Source organism: Perissodus microlepis, chromosome 19 (assembly GCF_051167445.1).
Source record: "Perissodus microlepis isolate ML-2025 ecotype Zambia chromosome 19, ASM5116744v1, whole genome shotgun sequence".
NCBI lineage: Eukaryota > Metazoa > Chordata > Actinopteri > Cichliformes > Cichlidae > Perissodus > Perissodus microlepis.
The window spans coordinates 18,041,653-18,065,679 of NC_140479.1; the positions used below are offsets into that span (position 1 = coordinate 18,041,653).

Consider the following 24,027-nt stretch of genomic DNA (forward strand, 5'->3'; position numbering starts at 1 on the left):
TTTTGCTGTTGAATAAAGAAAAGGGCTTATGACAGAAAGATTAAATGTTTGGGCACAAGATTCTGTTTTGAGGCAGGTTTTTAAATTTTACTTTATCATTTTATTTTATTTAAAATCAGATCGTTTTACCACGTTAGACCCCTTAAACTTCACATCAAAAACACTAGACTGGATTCACAGAGTGCAAAAATAGTAAAAAAAACCCAAAAAACTTTATCCTGCCCATGTACTGTACCAAGCACAACCACAACGACGCACACACTTCTCAGACACAATGCCTACTCCAGAGAGCACCAGCAGAGCTACTGAGATGGTGCATGTGCTGACTTTGTGATTCAAGTAGGAAGATAGAAAGCGCTTGTTCAGAGAAAGAGGATGAGAACAGAAAAGATGAAGGCGGCATTTGTTTGCGTGTGAGGCAAAGCAGAAGTGGAAGTCACAGCAGTGCAGAGAACTGGAGTAAGGCTGTAAAATACTGTGTTGGCAGAACTACTGACCCCAATACTGCAGTCAAATCTTAAAGAAGAAAAATCCCAAGCCTTCTCCTGGAGAGGCACGATACACATGCAGGTGCACACAAACATATAAGCCCAGAGGAAATTGTGCGCACGTGTGCACATACACAAGCTTAGAGCTTACAGTTGTACCTGCACACTCTCATGCCTATAAATATATAGGCATGCTCAAATACACACACACACAACTCTTATTCCAAGGCCATGCATCGGGTAGCTTCCAACTCTCTTTAGTCCCAAAAGAACTCTCTATCCTCACTTTTCTCCCTGTGCATAGTATTTGACAGGTCTAGACAGAGAAAAACAGACTTTCCTTCTTCCCAGCACTGCAAAGACTTTGTAAAGTCAGCCTGTGTTTAGTGGTAAATGTCCTGAATAACAACAAGTTTCAGGTAATTTGATCAGTCTTGTCTATTTTTCCATTGGACTGACTATATTTGTACACGTCTTCTTCATGCCTTTCAAATCTGAGTTTACTTGTTCATTATTATGACTTTAAAAGCCTCTGCATCGAACGTATATACATATCTGTGTGTAGGTCTATCATTCAGACCCTGTCTGTTGAGCCTTATTTCCTGGAACTAATCCTCTGCCAACCATGGTCAGCAGCACAGGATGCACACAGAGGAACAGTTTATAATTAAGGGTCAATCAGGGTCAATTGGATCGATATTGCCAGAGTAGGAGAGTCTTCAGCAGTGTGTATAATGCCTTATCAGTCCACGACAGAGGATGTTGGTTTAGGTAATGATGTATGTGTTTACATTGTGTATTAGAATGCAGTTAATCTTATCCCCTGTATAAATGACACAGTGGCATAACAGCCCTAAATCCAAGGTTCCTGAGCAGGTCTGGAGATTTAGGAATAGTGTGGAAACAGAATCTGATTTGTAAAACCGAAGATTAATCGTCTTCAATTAATGTTACTCTCTCACTTCTTGTGATGTGTGTGTGTGCGTGTGTGTGTTGTTGGTGGTGAAGGACAGATCCTCCTGCCCTGGATGCATTCATCATGGATAAAGCCCTGTTGGACTATGAGGTCTCTATCGATGCAGACTGCAAACTACTTACTGTGGGAAAGCCATTTGCTATTGAAGGTACAGACACTAGCACACACGCACACACTTGTTTTTATCACTTGTGAGGGCCCGTAGTTGTTGTTTGAAGCCAGTTTTTTAAAAAACAACTTGAAAGGCGTTGAAAAGCACTCATGCATACACATGCACACCCCAAAACTCTATAAAACAGTAACATTTATTCATGTAGTCACACACTTAGAGGTCCACTGAAACAATAATTCAGGTCAGGACTTTAACTCAGGGTTGGGGGATATATTAAAATTTTCTACTGACATTTGCTAGTCTAGCTCTTTGACTGCTTATAGTATATATCCACAGGATATGTGTGGAAGGCCACACACGAGGTGTGGGCCACATGATCCTGCTCTCCAGAGTCAGTGCTGTGAGGATAGAGTCCTAGTTAATGCATGCATTTTTAAAGGCTCATTCCTCCTTGCTATGTTATCACTGGTCAAGTTGACTGTTCAAGGCAGGTCAAAGTGAATTTAAGGCAATGGGAGACCCATATAGATATAGATATATACAGATTCATTTCAAATGCTGTAGTCAGTCATGTAGTAGCTAAGGAAACAACATGACTGACAGAATAACACGGTGATTCACTGTGTGAACTTATAACGCTCCAGGGTAAAAGTATTCAACCATCTATTATTAACAAGACTGCCCAGTCAGAACACTTTGGACTTTGATGCTCAGACATTCCAAGAACATTTAAAAAAACATGTAAAAAAAATCCACTGCCAATCAGAAAATAGCTAATAAGATAAGATAAGATAAGATAAAACTTTATTATTTAGAGTTACAGAATATTATATATACATATATATATATATATATATATATATATATATATATATATATATATATATATATATATATATATATACAAAGGGGATAAATAGAATAAATAGGAATAAAATAAAAATAAAAATACAAGTGGATTGCACATTTCAAGTATGGAGTCTATTGCACCGTTGACTATTAACAAAAAGTATTGCACAAAAGGTAATTGCACAGTGAGGTGAAGAGGCACTACAGCTTAGTTGTTCCCCCCTCCTATGTCCTCCTGTTTCCCCTCCCTCTCCCCTCCAGAGAGGAGTTAAACAGTCTGATGGCGTGTGGGACAAAGGAGTTTTTAAGTCTGTTGGTTCTTGTCTTGGGGAGAAGCAGCCTGTCACTGAACAGGCTCTTCTGGTTGTTTATGGCCGTGTGCAGAGGATGCCCAGCATTGACATGACCCCCACAGGGGGATATCAGATTCAAGTTCTTGCACACTGCTCCATGAATATGTGGGCTTACGCATGCTTATATCTGAGAGTCTGGCACTGATGTGTGTGCGTGATTCTTTTCTTGGTACACTTTATTTTTCTGCCCCAAAAACCATAATATTTTCAGAGACGTGCACGGAAAACATGTGCAGCTAAATTTGATTTTTTTCCTTCTTTCCAACATTTTCCTTCTGCACATGTCACTGAGGTACTGTTGGAAAAGAAGAAATATTACAATAATAGAAGCTTTTAAATATTGTAAATAAGATTTATGTATGCAAAGAAATATATAATATATCTGTTTACAAGGTAAACAGCATTGTCCCTATTTGCAAAAAAGTCTAAAGGGCTTATATCATTCTTTTCTGGAGGGTTTAATACAAGACAAATTACACTGTGTGCTGTAGCCATTGATCATTTATATCAACAATAACTCATGTTTTTTGGCCAAGTAACTGATTACTTTACGTGATTATTATGGCCCCATATACTGGAAAAAGTTGCAACATAAGAAGTTGCAGTACTGTAGCAGTAGTAGGAGTTGCAGTGATGTGCACACACACACATACGCACACACGGGAGTAAATTATAACACTTTTAGAAATAAACGCTGCTGACGACCTGCCGAAAGAAATTATGTCCCAGCGCCAATAAATCTCAGGTTCTGCCGTTCGCCGAGATAAATAAAGCATTCTAGCTATTATAGCAAGTTTTACAGTATTCTAGTCACATGCCGTCTGCACATATACACATTCTGAAGGTGACTTTGAAGTGAAATTTCTGCTAGCGGAACACATTTATTGGATATATCAAACATTTAACCTCTAACCCATTGTAGCTTAGTCACCAGGAGGTTTTTCTTTACTAGGATAGAATTGGCGCTGGGAGCTCACGCATGACCACATATGTTTATTTATGTCCAAGCATATTACTGTAGGTGTGCATTTGTGTACTGGTGCGTGCATTTGTGCATTTGATTCATATCAGACTTCTTTTCTCCTCATATCACTGATACAGGCACAAACAGAAACACAGACGATAAATAGAAGCTAGTACGGGTGCCACCTGGGACCAGACACTATCTTTGATACTATTTCTCTGTCAATCAAAGGAGCTTGCAAAGAAAAGCGTCTGGACTTCTTTAAGTTACTTGAAGACGTTTCACCTCTCATCCGAGAAGCTTCTTCAGTTCTAAGGTCAAATGGTGGAGAGTCCCAGATATAAACCTAGTGGGAGTATCCCCCCACAGAGGGACAAAAGGACCCCCTGATGATCCTCTAATCGCCTGGACCATCAGGGGGTCCTTTTGTCCCTCTGTGGGGGGATACTCCCACTAGGTTTATATCTGGGACTCTCCACCATTTGACCTTAGAACTGAAGAAGCTTCTCGGATGAGAGGTGAAACGTCTTCAAGTAACTTAAAGAAGTCCAGACGCTTTTCTTTGCAAGCTCCTTTGACTACGATGACCTGGATGACTGAGAACCTTCACAGACATATTCTCTGTCAATCAAAGTGTCACCTCAGAAAGACCCCACTCCCACGTTCCCTACTTCCTCTACAGTCCTTGTTCACTGGAGATTATCTAGTGCTTTCTTCATTGCATTGTACAAAATGAGCCCAGGGACAGCACTGAGCCATTACTCATGAATGTGAAGAAGGGAAAGCAGGTCTCATTGATATGTAAAGCGTGTCAGTTTGATGACTACTTGATTCACCGTCTACACAAATAAGTCATGCAAAGAATCTACACTTGTTCGAGTAGCTATTTTGCAGGAGTGAGGGAGAGTAGGATGGGGCTAAATAAAGAAAGAACAGGAAATGACACAGACAGGAAACATGAGACAAGTAAAACAAATAAGAGGGAGAAAAGAAAAAAAACACGAGACGGAATAAAAGATTTTATTTATTTATTTATTTTTTTTTTTTTTTGTGTCCCGTTTGGATCTTTAGCCATCAGAATTGTTGTCTTAAGGCCAAGAAAGATGCCAAGCGGATTTATTTTACCAAGTGGATCATCATGGCCTTGCCATATTGGTCCATTTGATTGACCTTTATTATAATTATGTATTTATTTTATTTTCGGTTGCTACAAACGGGACAGACGTGACTGGGGGATAGGACAGGGAGAAAGAATGAAAGAAAGAGTGGGAGAGAAAGAAAACCAAAGGGGAGAAGAGACGGTGAGAAGGGGGGGAAGAAAGGAAAAAACAAACAAACAAACAAACAAAACGCCTGGATCACCTGTATGGAGAAAAAAACAGAAGAGAAAGCAAACAACAAAGAGCAACATAATAAAAACAGCACCATCACAATAAACTAGCTAGCAGTAGATAACAGTAGATACTAAATAATAAACGATATTGTGCAGCACGCAAGATAGACAGCGCACAATGTGCTTTGAGGCAGCAGCCAAGAAAGGTGTAGTCCGCGTCTGTGAACACCCGTGTGTACACCTGTGTGCATACCTGTGTGGATCAGCATGCTTGTATTCCAAAGGTTTCTCCATGTAACGATCTGCTAGGGAGTGTGGGGAGCCATAGCCCCGTCCACCAGGGTATGAAGCAGGTATGGAGGAGATCCAGGCCCCAGATATCCAGAGGCCCCAGAGTACAAGGACCCGAGGAGGACCACCAAAGGGGGGGGGAACCGTGCCACCCTCCTGGGAAGAGCTGAGTAGAGCCCCAAACGAGAGGTCACTCCGCAGCTACGGAGCAGAGGCCAGAGGGGGTTGCAGTGGCGTGCCCGCGGGCTTCGCCGGCAGCCAGCTGTGCCAGAGAGGACCGAGCTTCAGGCCCAGAGGCCAGAGGCCTGAGGGCATCCCACCCCCCGGAAGGAGCCCAGCCGGGCCACAGGCGCCCGGCCCCGCCAATCGGCCACCAGGAGTGAGCCGGTACATGCATGAGCGCCCAGCCCCAGATGACAAGGACCACCAACACACCAACGTCTAAGGGCATCAGCCACCGGCAGGGAGTGTGGTGAGGGGAGATAGGCCTCCGTACTTTAGAGGGCCTGAGATGTACCCAGAGAGGTTGAGTCTAAGACCCAACCTGACATATAGACACAGACAAACAGGCACACGCGGACACAGACGTGCATTCCCACCCCCATATGCACAACCAAATACTCGGCACTCACCCAACGTGTAGACAGACACAAATAGACACTGCACAGACAGTCGCACTCCCCAAACATACTCTATATCCCAGGTCCAGGTACCCCCGCCCCCAGAGGGGCAAGCCACACCTAGACCCAGGAGATGTAACCCTTCTCTCTGGGGTGGAGGCAAGCGGACCACCTCCTTATCTGCAGTAGCAGGGAGGCCCCGCATCCCAGACCCCAGTCTGACGGCCAGCACCTCCTCCCAGCCCCCCAGCCCTGACGGCTAACAGAACCGGGGTGAGTGAAGACCTCAAACCTCCCTACGCCCGCTCATATGTGGTGTTGTTGTGTGCTGTTCTAAAGTGCATTTAAAACTCAGGAGAGCATGGTACTAGCTTCCTCTCAGAGAGCAGCACGGCTCCTCCCGAAAACCCTCAATGTCTAAATGCATTTAAAATTGAGGGTAGGGCACCAGCGCCAGAGGTGGGTTGGAGTACATAAAAGATTTTAAAAAGTAAGTAAGAACAACAAAAGTAAAGAAATCGGGGGCCAGTGAGTGAGGTGGGAGTTGAGCATAAGAAGGAGATAGAGGGCTTTCATTTGCCCACTGCCAGTTTGCTCCTTTCTGCACAGCTAGTGATAAAAGAGGCAGCCAACAGAGTCTCCTAATCAAGACAAACCTTCACCCCAAGCAGATGGAATGAGGGAGGGGAAGAAAGGACACAGAGTGGAAGAATGGAGCAAAGAAAGAGAGGAAGTGTTATTTTGTCTGTATGTGGATGCAGGCAGGATTTATAGAGCAGTTTGTGGTCAGGAGATACAGAGAGACGCTGGAACTGGGACTGTGGAGTCGCTCCAGGCAAGGTGCTCTGCTGAAATCTTCAGGCTGCTTAAGTGGAGCGAGATGCGGGGGTGTCGCCGTGTGTCTGTTTTCGCTGAGTGCTGTTGGGAGATGTTTACGACAGCCTAGACACACCCCATATTGCCACTGAACACGCAGCCACTAGCTGCCCGCACGCATGTGTGTGTATGGGGTTGGTGTGCATGTGGAACATGTGTCCCTGCGTGCATAAGTGGTCTGCACAAGCTCAGTCAAGCAGAACAAAGCACGTCTGAAGATCAAAACGAGGATGGCAAAGGATCCTGTTGGCGGGGTGAAAGTATTGTTGGTCGGGCAGCTCACGTCTGACGAGAGTGACGTACAGACACGTTTTTGTGTGTGTAGTTGTGCGTGACGTGTGCGCGTGCATGCAGAAATGTGGCAGAGTCTGAAACAAAATTAAGCATTACTGACTTGATTACGTGATTAGTAGAAATGGGCAACTGTTGTGATTGATTAATTAATAATAATTCAGCTTGATGTCTTATTTTATGTGATAGCAGTTTTTAGATTAAAGATGTCATCTTCTGAAATATTTAGAGGACTAGCTTAACAGTTTTTTTTGTTTGTTTGTTTGGGTTTTTTTGGGGGGCCCCCCCCCCCCAAAAAAAAACCCCAAACAAACAAAAAAAAAAACTGTTAAGCTAGTGTTATTGAAGAAGAGATTAATCAAGAAAAATAATCATGAATATATATTTGATCCAACCCTATAACTGTGGATCTTGTTCACACATAGACACAAACCTTAAGAATTTTTATCCAACCTGAAAAGATTAATATTTGATTGAATCCAGTTTTGCCCTCTTTCAAAAGCTAGAAATTCATGCCTCCTAGCCCCAGTCAATAACAAAAAATATTTTTAAGTTGGAATTCAGTGAAATAAAAACTCGCACGCACCATGAGATCAACAGGTATAAATAAGCAGAAGCTTCAGAAAACATCCATTCATCATCTTCCACTTATCAAAAGTTGAGTTGTGGTTGGAGCAGGCTAAGCAGGATATTCCTAATGTCCTTCTCCCCAGCAACACTTTCCATTTCCTCCTGGAGCATTCTGAGACATTCCCAATCCAGATAAGATATATAATCTATCCTGTGGGTTGTGGGTCTACCCTGGGATCTCATCCCACTTGGATATGTGCAGAAACACTGCAGAGGGAGGCACCCAGGAGGCATCCTAACCCGATGCCTAAACGGCTTCAACTGGCTCCTTTTAACACAGAGGAGCAGCAGTTCTACTTCAAGCTCCCCAGCCTATCTTTGAACTCATACACCCTTCAGAGGAAACTCATTACCCAGATCTCATGACCATCAGTGAGGTCTGAAATCTAGATGGACTGGTAAATTGAAAGCTTCACCTTTTAGCTCAGCTTTCTCTTTACTACAACAGTACCAAAACAACCACAAAGATGCTGGATTAATCCGCTGGTCCACCTCACATTCCACCTCACATTCCACCTTCCCATCACTCATGAATAAGATCCCAGGATAGTTGAACTCCACTTTCTGCTTCTCTCACGAGAACCCATTTTCCAGCAGCGAAACATGACCTCAGACTTTGAAAACCAGCAATATTTAAAGTGTCTGAAAACCTGTTTTCTCAGGCAGCTATTTAAAATCGAGTTAAATACAGAAATAGCTGAAGTTCGAAATGTGCTGGTTGTTTCTTTTAAAAATTGCCCCTGCTGCTTTTACCTGCACATCTCTTACCAATTTGAAGAAACAAAATTACAGATTAAAGCTGAAAGCCAGCGTCACTTGAAGGCCACATATCCATGCACCAAACAGGATTTTTCTCATATTTTAAGAGGTTGGTGGGATAACACATGCTATTTATGTTGCCTAGGAGATGCTGCTGAAAAACTAAATTGATGCAACCACTCTCACAGAAGCACCGGAGTTTGTAACTGCCTAACTCATGCAGGGTTACACAACGTTATACATTTATTTAGAGAGTCCACATTTCACGTTTTGCTTGGAGAGTAGGGCGTATTTAAAACTTTTTTATTAAATTACTGTATCTCCAAAAAACTGAAGTAAAAGTACATTAAAAAAACATGAAATAGGGAGTATGCTCTTTGATGTTTAATGTAACACAAGTCAAATTTACAGCAAATCCATTTGTTTTTCTTCAGTGAAATTTTAGGTCGTGTTCTTGGACTTTATATAAATGATGGCTGTAGGCACCATGACATTGGCTATTGTTTGGAAGCTTCAACTTTAGCACCTTGGTCACAGTCTTTCTCTATTTTACTCATTTGGATCATCTATTCACCTTGATATATATTTTATAATATTCCTCCAACTGTACTTTAAATTTCCTTCTTAGTAGCTTTCACACAATTGGAAAAACTACACCTACAAAATAGCAAGAAAATCCACCTGTGCACAAAAAAATATGTGCTTTACTTTTCAAACAGTAACTAATGTAAGAGTAAAACACCTGCAAATAGTCAAACCTCAATAACAGCAATGAATGTAGGCAATGAGCCATGAAAGTGACTTAATACAGCCCATACTCACTAATAAGCTGGTGTGCTTAGGGGAACACGAACCCAATATTAAATGCACTTTTTACAAAAAATGTAACTGTAAAGGTTGAACAGATCATCTGTGTTTTTGAAATAAGCTGAGCTTTTTACAAACCCAGTGCTTTTAAGTAAAACTCGACGGGCACCGGTGTGTCTTTGAGTGTGTGGGGGGATTTGAGTGACAGTGAAAATGTGAACGTCTGGTGGAAAGAATCAAAACAAATGACAAGTGACTGCCCACTTGCATTTCAGTATTTGACTGAGTGCTCTAAAGAATTGTGGATGGAGATATGCTGATGACAGAAAAATGCTCTCTGTCTGCTTGAAAGAAAAAAAAAAGCATGAGGAGCGAGACATACAGAGACAAAGCAGTGGACTCGGGAGAGGAGCCGAGAGATAAAGAGAAGAATGAACTGAAGCAGAAATTGAACGAAAGCGAAGGGATGACAGAGATAAAGAGTGGACTAACAGAGGAAGAGACCAGCGGCAATGGTGGGAGAGAAAAGACATTGGATGGGGAAAGAGAAAGGATGAGGGGGGAAGAGAAGACGAAAGGAAGAAGAATGAGAAAGGAAGGGTCGGTAAAGGAAGGAAAGAGCAAAGAGATGGAGGCTTTGGCAGTCTTTGTCATGTAGGAAGCAGAGTGTGACAGCTACGTGAACCTTCGCTATTCTCTGTTTCTGTCCACAACCCCCATCGGGCTCATACACCTTGACAGCCCCATAACACACATACACACACATAAACACACTGACAAACAGCTGCCAAGTCTGAGCCAGCCACACACACACACAGAGACACACACAAAACCCCTGTTGGTATGACTGTGTCTGTGACTGCAGTACAGATGAAATGAAACAAACAATCCCTGGAGGTTTGGTATAGCAATACATTTTAAAGAGGGTCTTCTCTTTTGAGTCAAAGCTGAGGAACACATTTCTTTCACTTTTCACCTGTAGAAATAGTGGTCGTAATGCAAAACAGATCCCTTTTGAGTAAGTTGTGAAGGGCAGAGAGGCAATCCTCTCCAGCTATTAAACAACACTTGAATGTGCTGCTATAGAAATTAAAGCAATAAACACTGGTGGAAGATTGTACTTAAGTCTGTGACTTAATTAAAAATATTGGAGTTATATAATTTTATTGCTGTAACTACTCTGTATTTTATTGCTTTGTCTGCTCTCATTATTCCAACTGCTGCTGGTGGTGTTTTAAGCAAAAGGGGAAACTTCTAAGGCATTACCAAACAATTAATGATGATGACGAAGAAACAATTTCTATAAATAAAAAACAGATTAATATTTAATGCACTACAATAATGATTTGCATTACTGGCTGCATAATTTGATAGACCTTTTAAGCTATCAGTTTCACATCTGTGACATTTAACTCTAGTTGAACTGTACTGTACACCCCTTGGTTTGTCTAAAAAAAAACAAAGCCGGGAGGATTTGTAAAAGAATGAATATAACTACAATCATGCAGTCATTAAAAACTGTACAAACACAACAAATCACATTAAACCTCGGGAAGTAGTAAGAGGGTAATAAAAAACAGAATAATTTGTGTTTATGCAAAAAAAATAACACATTTAATGGAGTATCTTACAACCATTTAAAGGTGCAGTTAGTAATTTTTATTTAGGTTATTTAATAGGGAAAAAAAGATATTGTGCTCACAAATATACTTAGATTAGTGTGTAATTACATCTTCCAACAAACTGATGCTGTCTCAAGTGTGTACATGTGCGTGTGCATGTACATAGGAATAGTAGTGGTAGAATAGTTATGTTAAGCTATATAGTTTATGTCTTGCATATTTCCACAACCATATCCATAATCACATACTGTGTATGCTACCGTTGTATATAGTGTATTATCTTACTTATTTTTATTTGTTTGTATTTTATTTGTATTTTTTGTATTTTCCTTCTGATATCTGTACCTGATCTGAGCTAACGCAAAAATTTCCCCAGCGTAGGATCAACAAAATCAAATCTTATCTTATCTTATCTTATCTTATGTTATCAAATAAACAATTAAAAAACACATATAGTAGGAGCAGACACGGGTTTGTGGAAGCCACCATTTTTCTCATTAAATTTAAATGCAGCAGTCAAAAAGGACATGTCCCTTCCAACTAATCGTATTTGGTGGAATAAGTCTTTTTTTTTTTTTTTTTTACTTCATGTGGCTAGAGACAACCCTTATAAATAGTACACCAAAGGCAAAGAAGAGCAAATTAGATATGCAACCATTTCTGGACAGATGACAAGAGCTGGCTATACAACAACAGCTGGTTTTAAGCTAGCATTATGCCAGCTAATATTAGGCTTGAGTGTCCAAAAAGTCCGCTAACAGTAGCTACGAGCAGCAAGAACAGCAGTCTTACTGACAGAAAAGTTCAGCATATCCTCAGTTCACCTCAGTATCCTTGTCATCGGTCAGAATTAGCATCTCTGACTCATATTGGACTCGTACTGGACTCCTGTCACAAGGTTTTACAGTTTCCAACAGAGTAAATAAAAGTGGATGCTTCTCACCCGGCATTGGCAGCTGAGGTAAACAGAGGATAGACAGCCTGCACAGTCAAGGAACAAATCTAGGGTTGATCCAGATTCGGTCCAGACAGCAGTACAAATACACTGGCTCAGCCCAGCTCTTATGCCGTACAGTCTGTGCACAGTCTAAGTTTGTCCTAATAGGAGCCACCATAGCTGGGATTATGCACTCGAATTGGGCAAGGTAAGAAAACAGAACTCAGTTAACACCAATCTGCAATCTATTGACATCTAGTGGCGAAAATTTTACACACAGTAACTTTAATTAGATAATTAAGATGATTTGGCATAAAAAGAAAAACAGAGATATTACTTTCTATTCTATCTAGGACATGACTATTGAAACGGTGCATGGGAAAATACTTGACAAAATAGGATTTTGGCATCTGTGGTAAATAGTATTTAAAAATTCAGAGAATCCAGAAATAAGGCTGAAAGGGATAAGGCTGAAACTAGTAATGAATGGCCGTGATCTTCGAACTCTGAGGCAGCACTGCATTTAAAACAGGCACCATTCTGAAGTGGAAATCACTGGGTGATGAATGACCACTGAGCAGATGGATTCAAATGGCAGAGGCAGACTATGGTGCAGACCAACCATTCGGTGAGTCATTCACCCCAAACAATTTACAATTCATAGACATGAAAACATGGTGTGGCTGAGGATCACCTTTGGACTCCACCAGCATCAGCGCACATGAATGTTGGTACTGTCAAATTTAAAATTAGCTTTTTTTTATAAAATAAAATGAACAAAATGAATTTCTTTTGTTTCAATATTTGAAACAATATTTGAAACTAAATTAACTAAAAATAAGGTGCAAATTATTTGCAAATGATTGCATCTATTGTTTTCATATTCTACAGAACATTTCAACTTTGTTTTGGCAGCATTACAACAGCATTCTGGAACATAACAATGACTGCATCAGTATATAGCATGTAATGGGCAAAAGATTTGTACTATGCAAAGGTTTCAGACTACCCCTCATTTCTTATGATTTTGCTAGGGAAAAAAGAAATGGTGATGAAGTGTGCAAAAATAAATGGAAACATAGTATATCAGTATATAAGGCAGAAACAGAGTTGGCGCAATTCTTATGAGCTTGGATGTCAGTATTTGGTATGACCACCTTTCTTCTTCAACACAGCGTGAACTCTCTCAGGCAAGCTTGTCATATCTTTAGGTAGTCCTCAGGAATAGTTCCCCAGGCTTCTTGAAGGACATTCACGCTCTTCTTTGGATGTCAGCTGCCTTTTGTTTTTATTCTCTGTCAAGATGATCCCACGCTGCTTTAATACTGTTGAGGGCTGGGCTCTAAGGAGGCCAGTCTATGACTGATAGTGTTCCATTATGTGTTTTTCTAGCCAGGTATGCTTTTACTGCAATGACAGTGAGATCATTGACATGCTGAAAAAATTAAGCCGTTGCCAGTCAAGTTCTTTTCAGATGCTAGTGCATGATGGATCAAAATCTGACTGAACTTTTCTTTGTTCATAATTCCATCAGTTTTGACAAGATCTCCGCTGGCCAGAGTTGTAGAAAAGTCCTTGGAATTGAGGGTGTTGATATGCACACTCATGCGTGTGTGTGCATGAGCACAGCTTGGGGTGAAGTGTACTAGAAACCTCGTAGTATCTTCCAACTATAAGGTATCTTAAGACAGAGCAGTCAACACCTTTATGTATCTATTTTTTGCATTTGGCATGATGCATCCCCAGCACCCCTGTTTCCCACAGCCTTGCCACTGGCTGAAATTTAACCCCAAATCATAACAGAAGCTGCTCCATGTTTTACCTCTTTCCTGACTTCCTGCAATCATATTGACAATGATCTAAACCAGAGATTTCAAATTTCTTTTTTCCCTGTTTCCATTTCTTAAGAATGGCTTCTTCACAGCCGCCCTTCCACTGAGACCATTTCTGGAGAGGCTTTTACAGACAGTGCATGGATCAACTGATTAACCAGATCCAGTTCTTTACTGGAATTTTTCCTATTTCTTGAGGAAATGACTTTCAGATAGTATTCATGTCTTGTAGTTACCCCCTTTTTTGTCCCCCACTTGTCCAATTTCCTTTTATGCTTGAATGATTTGTAGGTCAGTGTTAAGTGGCTTAACAATCAAACAAAATTCATCTGAAAATGTCAGATACAAGGGTTGGAGTGAAAATGAATCAAAGAAAACCTGAAGAACTACACCAGTAGTGTAGTTCTTCTACACCAGTTTAAAAATATATATTCTGGCTCCTTGTTAGCAAAATATAAAGAAATGAAGGATGGCTTAAGAGTCTTCCACAGAAGTGTATGAAAAAACAGTCTAAAACTATACCTGATCTTGACATTTTGTATATTTAATCAGATAAAAAAAGACATACTTTTATTTATTCTGTATTTTTTTCACTTCAAGATGTTTTTTCTTCACCGTCCATGATGTGAAAGTGAAAAGTACTTATTAATACTGTCAAGAAAGTGATGCAATAACTACCTCCGACAGAAAGCTACACTTACATAATTAAAGAGGAACACCATCATCAGAGCTACCCACTGTGGCGACCCCTCGTGAATAAGGGAGCAGCTAAGGCAGCTTTCTTTCTTTTTTACTGTCATCAGAAGAACAGGATTCATAAAAGGGCTATAATATCAGTATGGTATCAATTTCCTGTGCACATGGAGTGGAACCAACCTTTGTTTGGCCTTTCAACAAAATAAGGTCTTGTATCTGTAACTGGAGGGTGCGAATGTGAAGTGAGCCCAGAGTGGATGATCAGCATCAGGCTTTGAAAAGTGTTTTGCAGCTAGTAGCTCTGGTGAGGCTTGGTGAGAGGAAGGAGGTGTTTTATTTTTTACAGAATCTGTAAGTCTAGTTCCAGATTTAGAAAGATTGTGCTCACTTTAAAGTATATTTCAAACAGGATATGCAAATGGAGTAAAACCTATAAAAACCTCTAAAGTAATATGCTATAGTGTTATAAATCTTATTTCTACAGTGGAGCACAATGTAGTGAAATTTAAGGGAGAAAAGGCTAAAGCAGAAATGAAATGGAAAAAAGACACCATTAACATTCATTTAGAGGGGCAAGAGAAGGAAGTTTGATGTACAAGTGAAGAATAATAACACAAGAAGTTAACTTTGACATTTTTACATCTACTACATTTACTCCTCACAGCAGAACCAGAAGTCCAAGATGCTGTGTTGGACCAAGACCTCATAAAGAGAATTTCATTTACATAAAAGTAATTTACAAGACAATAATTCATCACCACAGTCTGAGCACTGCCATGTGACTGTAACCAAAGGGAATCTAACCAACATAAGAAACAGTCAGGTAAAATATGTATATTTGCATACTTTCCACTGAAGGAACTCTAAAGGGTGGAGTCAGATTTGATCCCACTCCATTCCTTAAGCTGGGATCAGACTACTTGATATCAGCCTTAAAATGGCCTGACTCACAGAGAATGGGGTGGAGTTGGAGCATTTGGAATGGAAATGAGTATCAGATGTGACATATACAACTTGTCTAGAATGCCTTATAAGGTCTCAAGAGGCAGACCTAACTATTTTCATTATCATAAATAGAATTAAAAATCCAAAGAATCATAAATGTTTCTAAAACTGACATTCCAAACAGCTGCAAACTCCATTCTGAGTTATGTTGGAGAGAAGCATATTTTCTCTCCAGCAACGTAGCTTTCGACTTACAAGGCTGATGAAGACTGTGTAAGCAAGTAAAGTAGACTGTGGAGATATAATCTTAAATTTGTTTCCTTTCCACTCTCATGTTGTTAGGGTTTGTCACCAGAACCACTTTGTTACATAGAAAATCTCATACCATGTCACACAGGTATATTTATTTCATAGGTATATTTATTTCAGCAGCAAAGAACACGTGCATTCATCCCCCTGATAAAAACATGAAAAGAAAGAAACACCACACCATTACTCATTGAAGAAGCCTCTAATAAGGCTGGGTATTTGTTAAATCCACCAAAATATGATTATGAATTTTGAGTTAATACAGCTCCGCCAGATGGGAAAAGGAGGAAGAGTTCCAACATGAGGATGTTTTTTCTTTCTCAAAATGTCTGAAAACCAAGTTCTAAGGCACTGCTGAGAGTTTAGAAAGGTTGTTCCCAGTTTACTAACTACTCTCAGAATAAGAAGAAAATAATTTTATCTTAAATCAGCCTCGATTCTCGCTCCATAAGCTCATCACTGATGCGTTTGACATGTTTTGAAATCACAGGAAGTTTTGGACATATGCGGAAATCTTTCTGAAACACATCTAAGTTACTGAGATAAAATCATTAATCATCTATGCGCATTTAAGCAGGTTTCTTCCCCAAACTCAAGACACAGAAGCAGACTGATATCAGACAGAGCTGCCAGCTTGTTACACTCTGACCCTGAAGTCTGAAACCAAACAAACATAAAAGAGTAGAAAAGACTAAATCGTGTCTCAGCGGGAATGATATTAAATTAGAACATTTAAGAATAATTATTTGAAACCCTGATGGTTGGCAGCTCTTTCTGCATCTAAAACAAGCACTAGTAGGGAAAATTAATTGAATGGGAACTTTAAAAAGGAAAGACTAATGAAGAACGACTGCTATATTTTCCTGAAGGTCACACGGGTCATGAAAGACCACTTGGTTGTGTGTCTTGATCACCTATTGCTATACCTCTGGGAATAACATCTAATCTTTTCTATGCTTTAGATCTGATTAGAGTTTGTAGTTATAAACTTCTTGGGCAATATCGAAAGAAGCTTCAAACAACACAATACTTGAAGTTGATCCACTGTGTGTTCTGTAATACAACCTCCAACAGCTTTAGCTGGGGGGGGTTTCCACTTTTATACAGAGCTGTTGTCCAGGTGAATCTTGGGACACTGTATTTGCACTCTATAGGTGGAAATACTTTGCCAGAAAACATAGTTTATTTATGATTCAATCTGAAGACTGTAAACCGTAAATCTTCTTTTTCCAGAGGCCATCTGCCCTTTGGCAAAGTGCAACTGTCTGACTTTGGTTTTACTGCAAAAAAAAAAAACACCGAGTTAGACACTATCTTCCTGAGGCATGACTGTAGCTCTCAGGTTGGTTACCTTTAGCACACGTATTTACATCTGTGTCTGTGTCCTCTTTCAGGCTATGGTATTGGCCTTCCCCAGGGTTCTCCTCTAACCCGTAATGTGTCAGAGTTCGTCAGTCGCTACAAGTCTGACGGTTTCATGGACATGCTACATGACAAATGGTATAAGGTTGTACCCTGCGGAAAGAGAGTCTTTGCAGTCACTGAGGTAAGTCATCCGTGGGAGTGTGTGTTCATGAATTGTGTACGTGTGTTGTGTGTTAAGCAAAGCCTTCTGCTGCTGTACTTCTATAAATGAGTCTCCCTTTGGGACACAGACTGGATTGCTTGCCAGCTAGGCACACATACACTGACAGACACTTTCACACACACACAAACAAAGACATACAATCACATAAACTCGGGCCTATTTACTGACCTTAACCAGAGTTACAGGCACGCACAGTCTGAGTGTCGATTCTTATTTGTATCATGTGTGTGCTACAGTACACTGAGTTCTTGCCCTCCCTTTTACTTGCACTCCTTTTAAAGAACTGGAAATCTCTAGACAGAGCAAAATATCCGTATCTACATCTCTTGTTTGCGAATAGAGAAGCTATTCAACTCCCTTTGGCCATCTCTTTTAAATCCCACTTCAAAGTTAAACCATAATATAGCAACAAATGCAATTATGCAGTCATAGGTTTCTCCAGTGAAACGAAAACCTTAACTTCACCCTGCATCGGAAAGCTATTACTGTTCATCCCATTTGAAGTGCAGAGAGCTGGCTACTTTCTAACAATGTAGGCGTTGGTGTGAACCTGCCCTCTGGATTAGGAGCAAAAGGAGGTCAGTGTTGTCACTGATGAATTTGTGGTGTCAGCATGGGGCTAATTGCTATCGGAGACAGTGCAGAAATGAGTCGGGTGGAGGAAACATGATTAGAGAGCATTGCTCTTGTCCCTGCCTCTTCCACTTCCTCCAGGCCGATGAATGCCTCATACGAGATAGACATTATGTCAGGGTGGGTTTAGGCAAATCAAATAGGGAAAAGCTGCTCTTCAATTAACCATCGTCTCTTTTTGCCATCTCTGTGCAAACTGCTGTTTCTTTCTATTACTCTCTTTTATGCCTCCCCCGTATTCTCCGCTGCCGTGCTGCTCTACACCCTTTTCTTTCCAAAAATGTCTTTTACGCTGTTGTCCTCTTCTCTTGACTAATATTCTTATGGGCTTACACAGCCAAACTAGATACACAACAGCAGAATATCAAGTGCTCGTTTACAAAAAGTGGCCTAAATGGTAATTATGTAAATATAAATCATCAATCTCTGTATTTTCCTCTCTGTCGGCTTAAGTCTTCAGTAATCTGTGTCACTCCCCCAACTTCTCCCTCACTCTCTCTCTTTCATGCTCTCTTTCTGTCACCGCCCCCTCAGACTCTACAGATGGGAATCCAGCATTTCTCAGGCCTGTTCGTGTTGTTATGCATGGGGGTAGGTGGAGCCTTGCTGACCTTGGCAGGTGAACACACTTTCTATCACCTGGTCATCCCTCGCCTCCGGCGTAGCCACACACTTCAGTACTGGCTGCACACCAGCCAGGTGAGTAAACATAAGGCCACACCATCTTTCATGCTAGCAAGACATGCCATGCACTTGAGCACAAAGAGTTATGCTCAGACATTTAAAACTCACATGATCTCTCGTGCACACCAAAGACACACATAGGAGCACAGTCAAAGGCTATATGCATGTGTGCTCATATGTATATTGCTGTTGGTGAGACATCCTTGCCCCCTGGAGCTCACACTTTTCTTGCAGATAACCAACGCCCTCTACTGGTTAAAAATTAAAAAGTCAAAAATTAGACTAAATGTTCCTAAAGCTGAATTGTCTGTGATAGCAGACATATTCAATTAAACATGTCTTTCCATTAAGTTAATTACATTAATTAATACAAATTAGGTTCTTGAATAGTCAATTTGTAAGTAAAAAGTTAATAAATCTTACCACTGGCAGTGTTTTATTAATTGATTTATAAAGACACATTATGCATTCGTGCCTTTGTTTGTTTAGCCTTTTCTCAGACAGATGAAGAGACAGATCGTTATATGAAGCTATTTATACAGATTTCATCTGTGAAATAATTTTAAATATTCGTTATTTTACATAAAATTCAAATATGTTATATTTTCTTCACAAAGTCAGTGTATAAATGTGAATTGCAGAAAGTTTCTGACAGCAAATGTGTTTATGACAACATCCACCAAAGAAACAACAAATTGAATATTTAAAGGTCATATTTTGGTTTTGTTATGAGGCTCTGGCCATTACCAAATGAGGTGCCAGTGGCAACATTTTTTGAGTGAATAATGGAACTAGCAGTGTAAATATCAAGACTGCTCATATTGCTCATATTCATTTGCTACATCTCTCTAAAAGGGCAACCACTCGCGGGCAGCCTCTAGCATTCATCACAAAAGAAGCTCCGCTATGAGGCATTGGCATCTGTGTCAGACCCTCAATATTATTCTTATCTTTAGAATAAGCCTCATTTCCCGCAGGAAATATTAAAGCATAGTCACACTTTAAAGTTGTTTTTTTGATCATGCTAACCTAAGCATTTTGATACTTAAATGAAAAAGGCCTCAAGGAACTGACGCGTTAACACTGAGCAGAAAGGAACCGTCTCTCACTGAATTACAATTATTAGAGTAAATTATTCAAAAGTGCACTATAGCAGGAACGGCTGTCACAGATGTTCTCTGCAGCTGGATAGAATAATAACCCTTGCAAATTCATCTCTCCTGATTTATTTCAAATCTGATGGCGTCTTAACAGATTCCATGTTACTAATCATCTTCTCTGCTTGCAGAAAATTCACAGAGCCCTGCACACCACATATGAGGATGTTGGAAAGGAAATGGCCGGCCTTGATCAAAAGTAATGAATTCACTAAGTGATTAATGCACCACTATGTTGTCTATTTTCTTCTGTTTGTGTGTTTAACAGATGTCACTTTGTTGTTGGAAGCGCAAAAACTGATTATTTTACTTCATAAAAATAAAAAAAAGAGAGCATGACTTTTTGTTTTTGGGAGGCAAATGTTTATTTGTTTTCTTGCTTTAAGTTGGATAATAACAATAATATGAAGCAGCAAGCTAAAAAATAAAGCCATAAAGACTGGAAATGGGCAGACTCTGTCCAAATGCAATAAAATCTACTTACCAGCACCTCTCAGCAAAGCTCAGTAATTAAAGCCGTTATATCTTGTTTAATCTGAGCTTGGCAGCTGCTAACAGTTTCATATGTACAGTCTAGAGTCTTATCAATCTCATCATCTAACCCTCTGCTAGAAAATGAATAAGCATATTTTGCCCAAACGTCAAACTATTTTTTTCTTAAATAATCATATTAGAAGCAGGTTAGACCATTCGTGCTACTGTGGCAGATTATTACATTTCTATGACTTGATAACAAAATTAATTGTGAAGGAGATTTTTTTTTGTGAAAGTCCTGTAATGGGTTTAAATCTTTTATTTAATTTAAAAAAGAAGCCCTAACAGATAAATTATAATTGAGACAAAAGATGTAGTGTTAAGTCAGATAATATCACTACACTCTACATTTGGTTTACTGGGTATAATTATCCTACATTATATATAAAAGTCCTTGCATTGCAGTACAGCATATCTCATTCTGTGTATTCCCTTTGCTGTGATCTTTCTCTCCTTCACCAGCCCCTCTTGTATCTCGGAGAACTGCACCCTACACAGGAAACAGCATCAGCCTCCTCCACCATCCCCTCCCACGTCAGCTGGGGACACGGGCAACTCCTCACCATCCAATGAACCCAAGGAGAAACGCGTGCACTTTGACCTGGAAACGCTTCACAGCTACCGCCTGCGCACACACACCGCCTCAGTGCGCGGCAGGCCTGGGATGGTTGGCCGTCCTGGACTTGGCCTCGGAGGGTTGGGGCTTGGCAACCTGGGGAGTTTTACTTCTCCTCCACAGATTAGCCTCCATGTCAACGGGGGCCCTGTCTCGACTCTGGCTTCCACAGGTTTGGTGCTGTCTCCCATGGGAACCAGAGGTGCTCAGACCAGCTTATGGGAAGGGGAGCTCCAGGAGTTGCAGGCAAAGATCGAGATATTCCGCACCCAGCTGAGAGAGGCTCTGGCTAGGAGAGCTGAGATCCAGAGCAGTCTGGAGAGAGAGAGGAGTGGACTGGTACGCAGGGATACTAGTCTTGATAGGGACAGAGACAGACAGAGGATACAAACTATTAATACAGACAGAAGTAGCTCCACTCAGCCCAGGCTCCCTGAGAGAGACAGGACCAGCCAGCTGCAAACCCTGAATAATCAGCAGACTGGGCGGGCTAACCAGTCAGGTGGGCCTGGGACTGTGGAGCATGGGAGAAGCAGCCAGTTAAACACAGTTAACAGTTTGGACAGAGGCAGAGCCAACCAAGTGCGCCCTGTTAATACTTTGATAGGAGAAAGGACTGTCCAGTCGCGCACTTCCACTAGTTTGGAGCGAAATCGAGCCAACCAACAAGGTGCTGGAAATACAACTATCCAAACACGGAATACTTCTAGCCTGGACAGACAGAAGGCTAACCTATCACGTGCACTGAACACTTTGGAGAGGACAAATGCTAACCAGTCGACTGTAAGCAGTGAGACTTGATTAACTCCTGACCTGTAGGACTGCAACAGGGTTAGTGAGGTATTGCTTGCATAGCCGCGGGAAGATGGCTTTATTGGTATGGGTTACATTTATGTGGCGTTTGCTGAACTATAACAGTACGTGTTTACTCACAATGTTACTTACTGCAACCTAATAATTTTCATGCTGAGAATTATTTCCACACTTACTTAAAAATGCAACTAAAAATATTTTTCTGCAAGTGAAGAGCTGATGTCATCCATGAAATATTAATTAAGCAATGTAATATTTAAATAAAAAGCAGAACGTAACCCCATTAATACATAACCGACAAACTGGAATGGGAATCCAGAAACCACGGTGCTTACTGTGGAAAACAGTAGGTCACATGAGGAATCGCTGTAGGAACTATAATAAATCAAAAATGTGGTGTGTTGTGCTGGCTGAAAAGGCCTACAAGCACATATGGATAATTGCAAAAGCACAGAAGAATCACAATTAACTTTAACAAAATTGAATGAATCCACATACACATCCAATACATAGGATAAGAAAAAGAAACAAAATAGCATATTTCAATTAACCAATATAATAATTTCCTAAAATTATGAATGATGAAAATAAAAGTGTTGCACAATCCCAAAACAATTCTCGTTTGGGGCAACAATCCAGATCCCATGAAACTGAAGCAAGCCTTACGTGCATTGACGCTTTGCAGCTTTTCTTATGTTGTTCTGCAGTAAATATACCCAACGAGTCAAATACTCTTTTTGGATATTTTTATATGCTTCTCTCCTGTTACAATACGTCACTTTGTGAGATGGTAATTCTCCTCTGCTAGTAACTTTAAAAGGACAAACTGTTTTTGAATTTGCAATAATTTGAAAGTCTGCAGAGTGAAATAGTTTAAAGCCATTAAACCCAAATATCCTGAAAAGTTTAGTTAAAAAAGGTGACTTTCCCCTGACCCAGTGATTAAAAGACATAAGGGATTTCAGCTTCAGCTTCAGCAAAGCTTGTACCACAAATATTAGCTCTTAAGGCCACGGAAGGTCTATTAAAAAGATGCAGTCAGGACAATGCGGGTTCTAGTGTTGTGTTTTTCTAGTTTGGCCAATGCTAGAGCTGTTCATCTCAGCCTCTGCTGAGTTTTTAGCATCTTTTTTTATAAGCTGCCTCACGTGACTACACCACCTTTATAAAAGTGCAATACTAAATCAAAAACCCCTTTAATTTTCTGAATCGTGTGTCTGGGGTATGGGTTTGGAATAAATATATCCACTATTTTTCATTACTAAAACAATCATGTAAAAAACACTGAGTGTGGATTGCAATTTACTCAGTACCTGCAGATCTGATGGGTGAGATTTCATCTTTTTAACATATCTTTGAAATAGATGTATGCTTTTACACATTTTCTTCTCCACTTTTTTTCTATAACGTAAATTAAGTTCCATGCTTTAAATCAGCCATTGGGAGCTATGAAGATCTGAGGTTCTTCAGAAACTGGCTGCATGTGGGACTCGCTTTCAGTTACTCAGTCCACCACTGGATGGCACTGAATCCCTGCTTCCTGCGGCTATGGACACTGGCGAGTGTGTGGATTCAGGTTTTATTCCAGCAAAATGACAAACAGATGAATTTAAGTAATCAACTTCTGAAGAAACAATGACAGACAGAAACTGAATATTGCCATGCAGTTCTCATGGAGAGCAGAGGATCTGGGAAATAAGGTTTTACGAACTCGCTCCAGCACTATACAATGTAACGACACCTAACTGTATTGGGATAGTCAGTCTTGTGTGTCTCTCAGTTCTTTAAGCAAGCACTGGGGATTTGACAGCAAGTTTAAGAAAAAATTGATAGCAGTGAAAGTTAACATGGCTGATGATGGTACTGATGTACATTTAAATTTTTCAAAATCTGGTGTGGTGTGAAGTGGTTGTGTTCACATCCCATGGTGTCTATGAGGAAAAAAAACATTTTAAATCTTTATTGAGAAAGAGCTTGTTGTACTGGATATTTAAAGAAATACTTTTAAAGTTACCCGTCATAAAAATTATATAGGGCATATTATTGAATTTTACCATAAATGGTCATTCTCATGTTTTGAAATAAACATTTATATACTTATTTTTCTGGCATTATTTCATACTTTGAATGGAAACAAAGGATAGCAAAAAATGTTGAGCTTTTCTTATTATTTAAGGACAGGAAACAGCAGTAAACACTACAAGCAAGTTACTTTAATGGATTTGAACTTAGTCAACCGTATTTAATTGTTTTTATTATTTAATGCTTTTTACAGATAAAGCTGCTTCGTCCTGTCGCAAGTGTCAAAGTGA

At 40.2% G+C, this 24,027-nt stretch overlaps 1 protein-coding gene across 2 annotated transcripts in view; it reads left to right on the forward strand.

Moving 5' to 3' along the window:
- LOC146365807 (glutamate receptor ionotropic, NMDA 3B-like) overlaps positions 1 to 23,815 on the forward strand; it is an 83,512-nt gene extending 59,697 nt beyond the window's left edge. For both annotated transcript variants that reach the window (XM_084915716.1, XM_084915717.1), the window contains exons 8-12: positions 1,497 to 1,612; positions 17,085 to 17,236; positions 18,446 to 18,610; positions 19,884 to 19,951; positions 20,749 to 23,815. In XM_084915716.1, the coding sequence (XP_084771842.1) occupies positions 1,497 to 1,612; positions 17,085 to 17,236; positions 18,446 to 18,610; positions 19,884 to 19,951; positions 20,749 to 21,703 (1,456 nt within the window). In that variant the 3' untranslated portion in view covers positions 21,704 to 23,815. The remainder of the gene's footprint in view (positions 1 to 1,496; positions 1,613 to 17,084; positions 17,237 to 18,445; positions 18,611 to 19,883; positions 19,952 to 20,748) is intronic.
- The last annotated feature ends 212 nt before the right edge of the window (positions 23,816 to 24,027 follow it).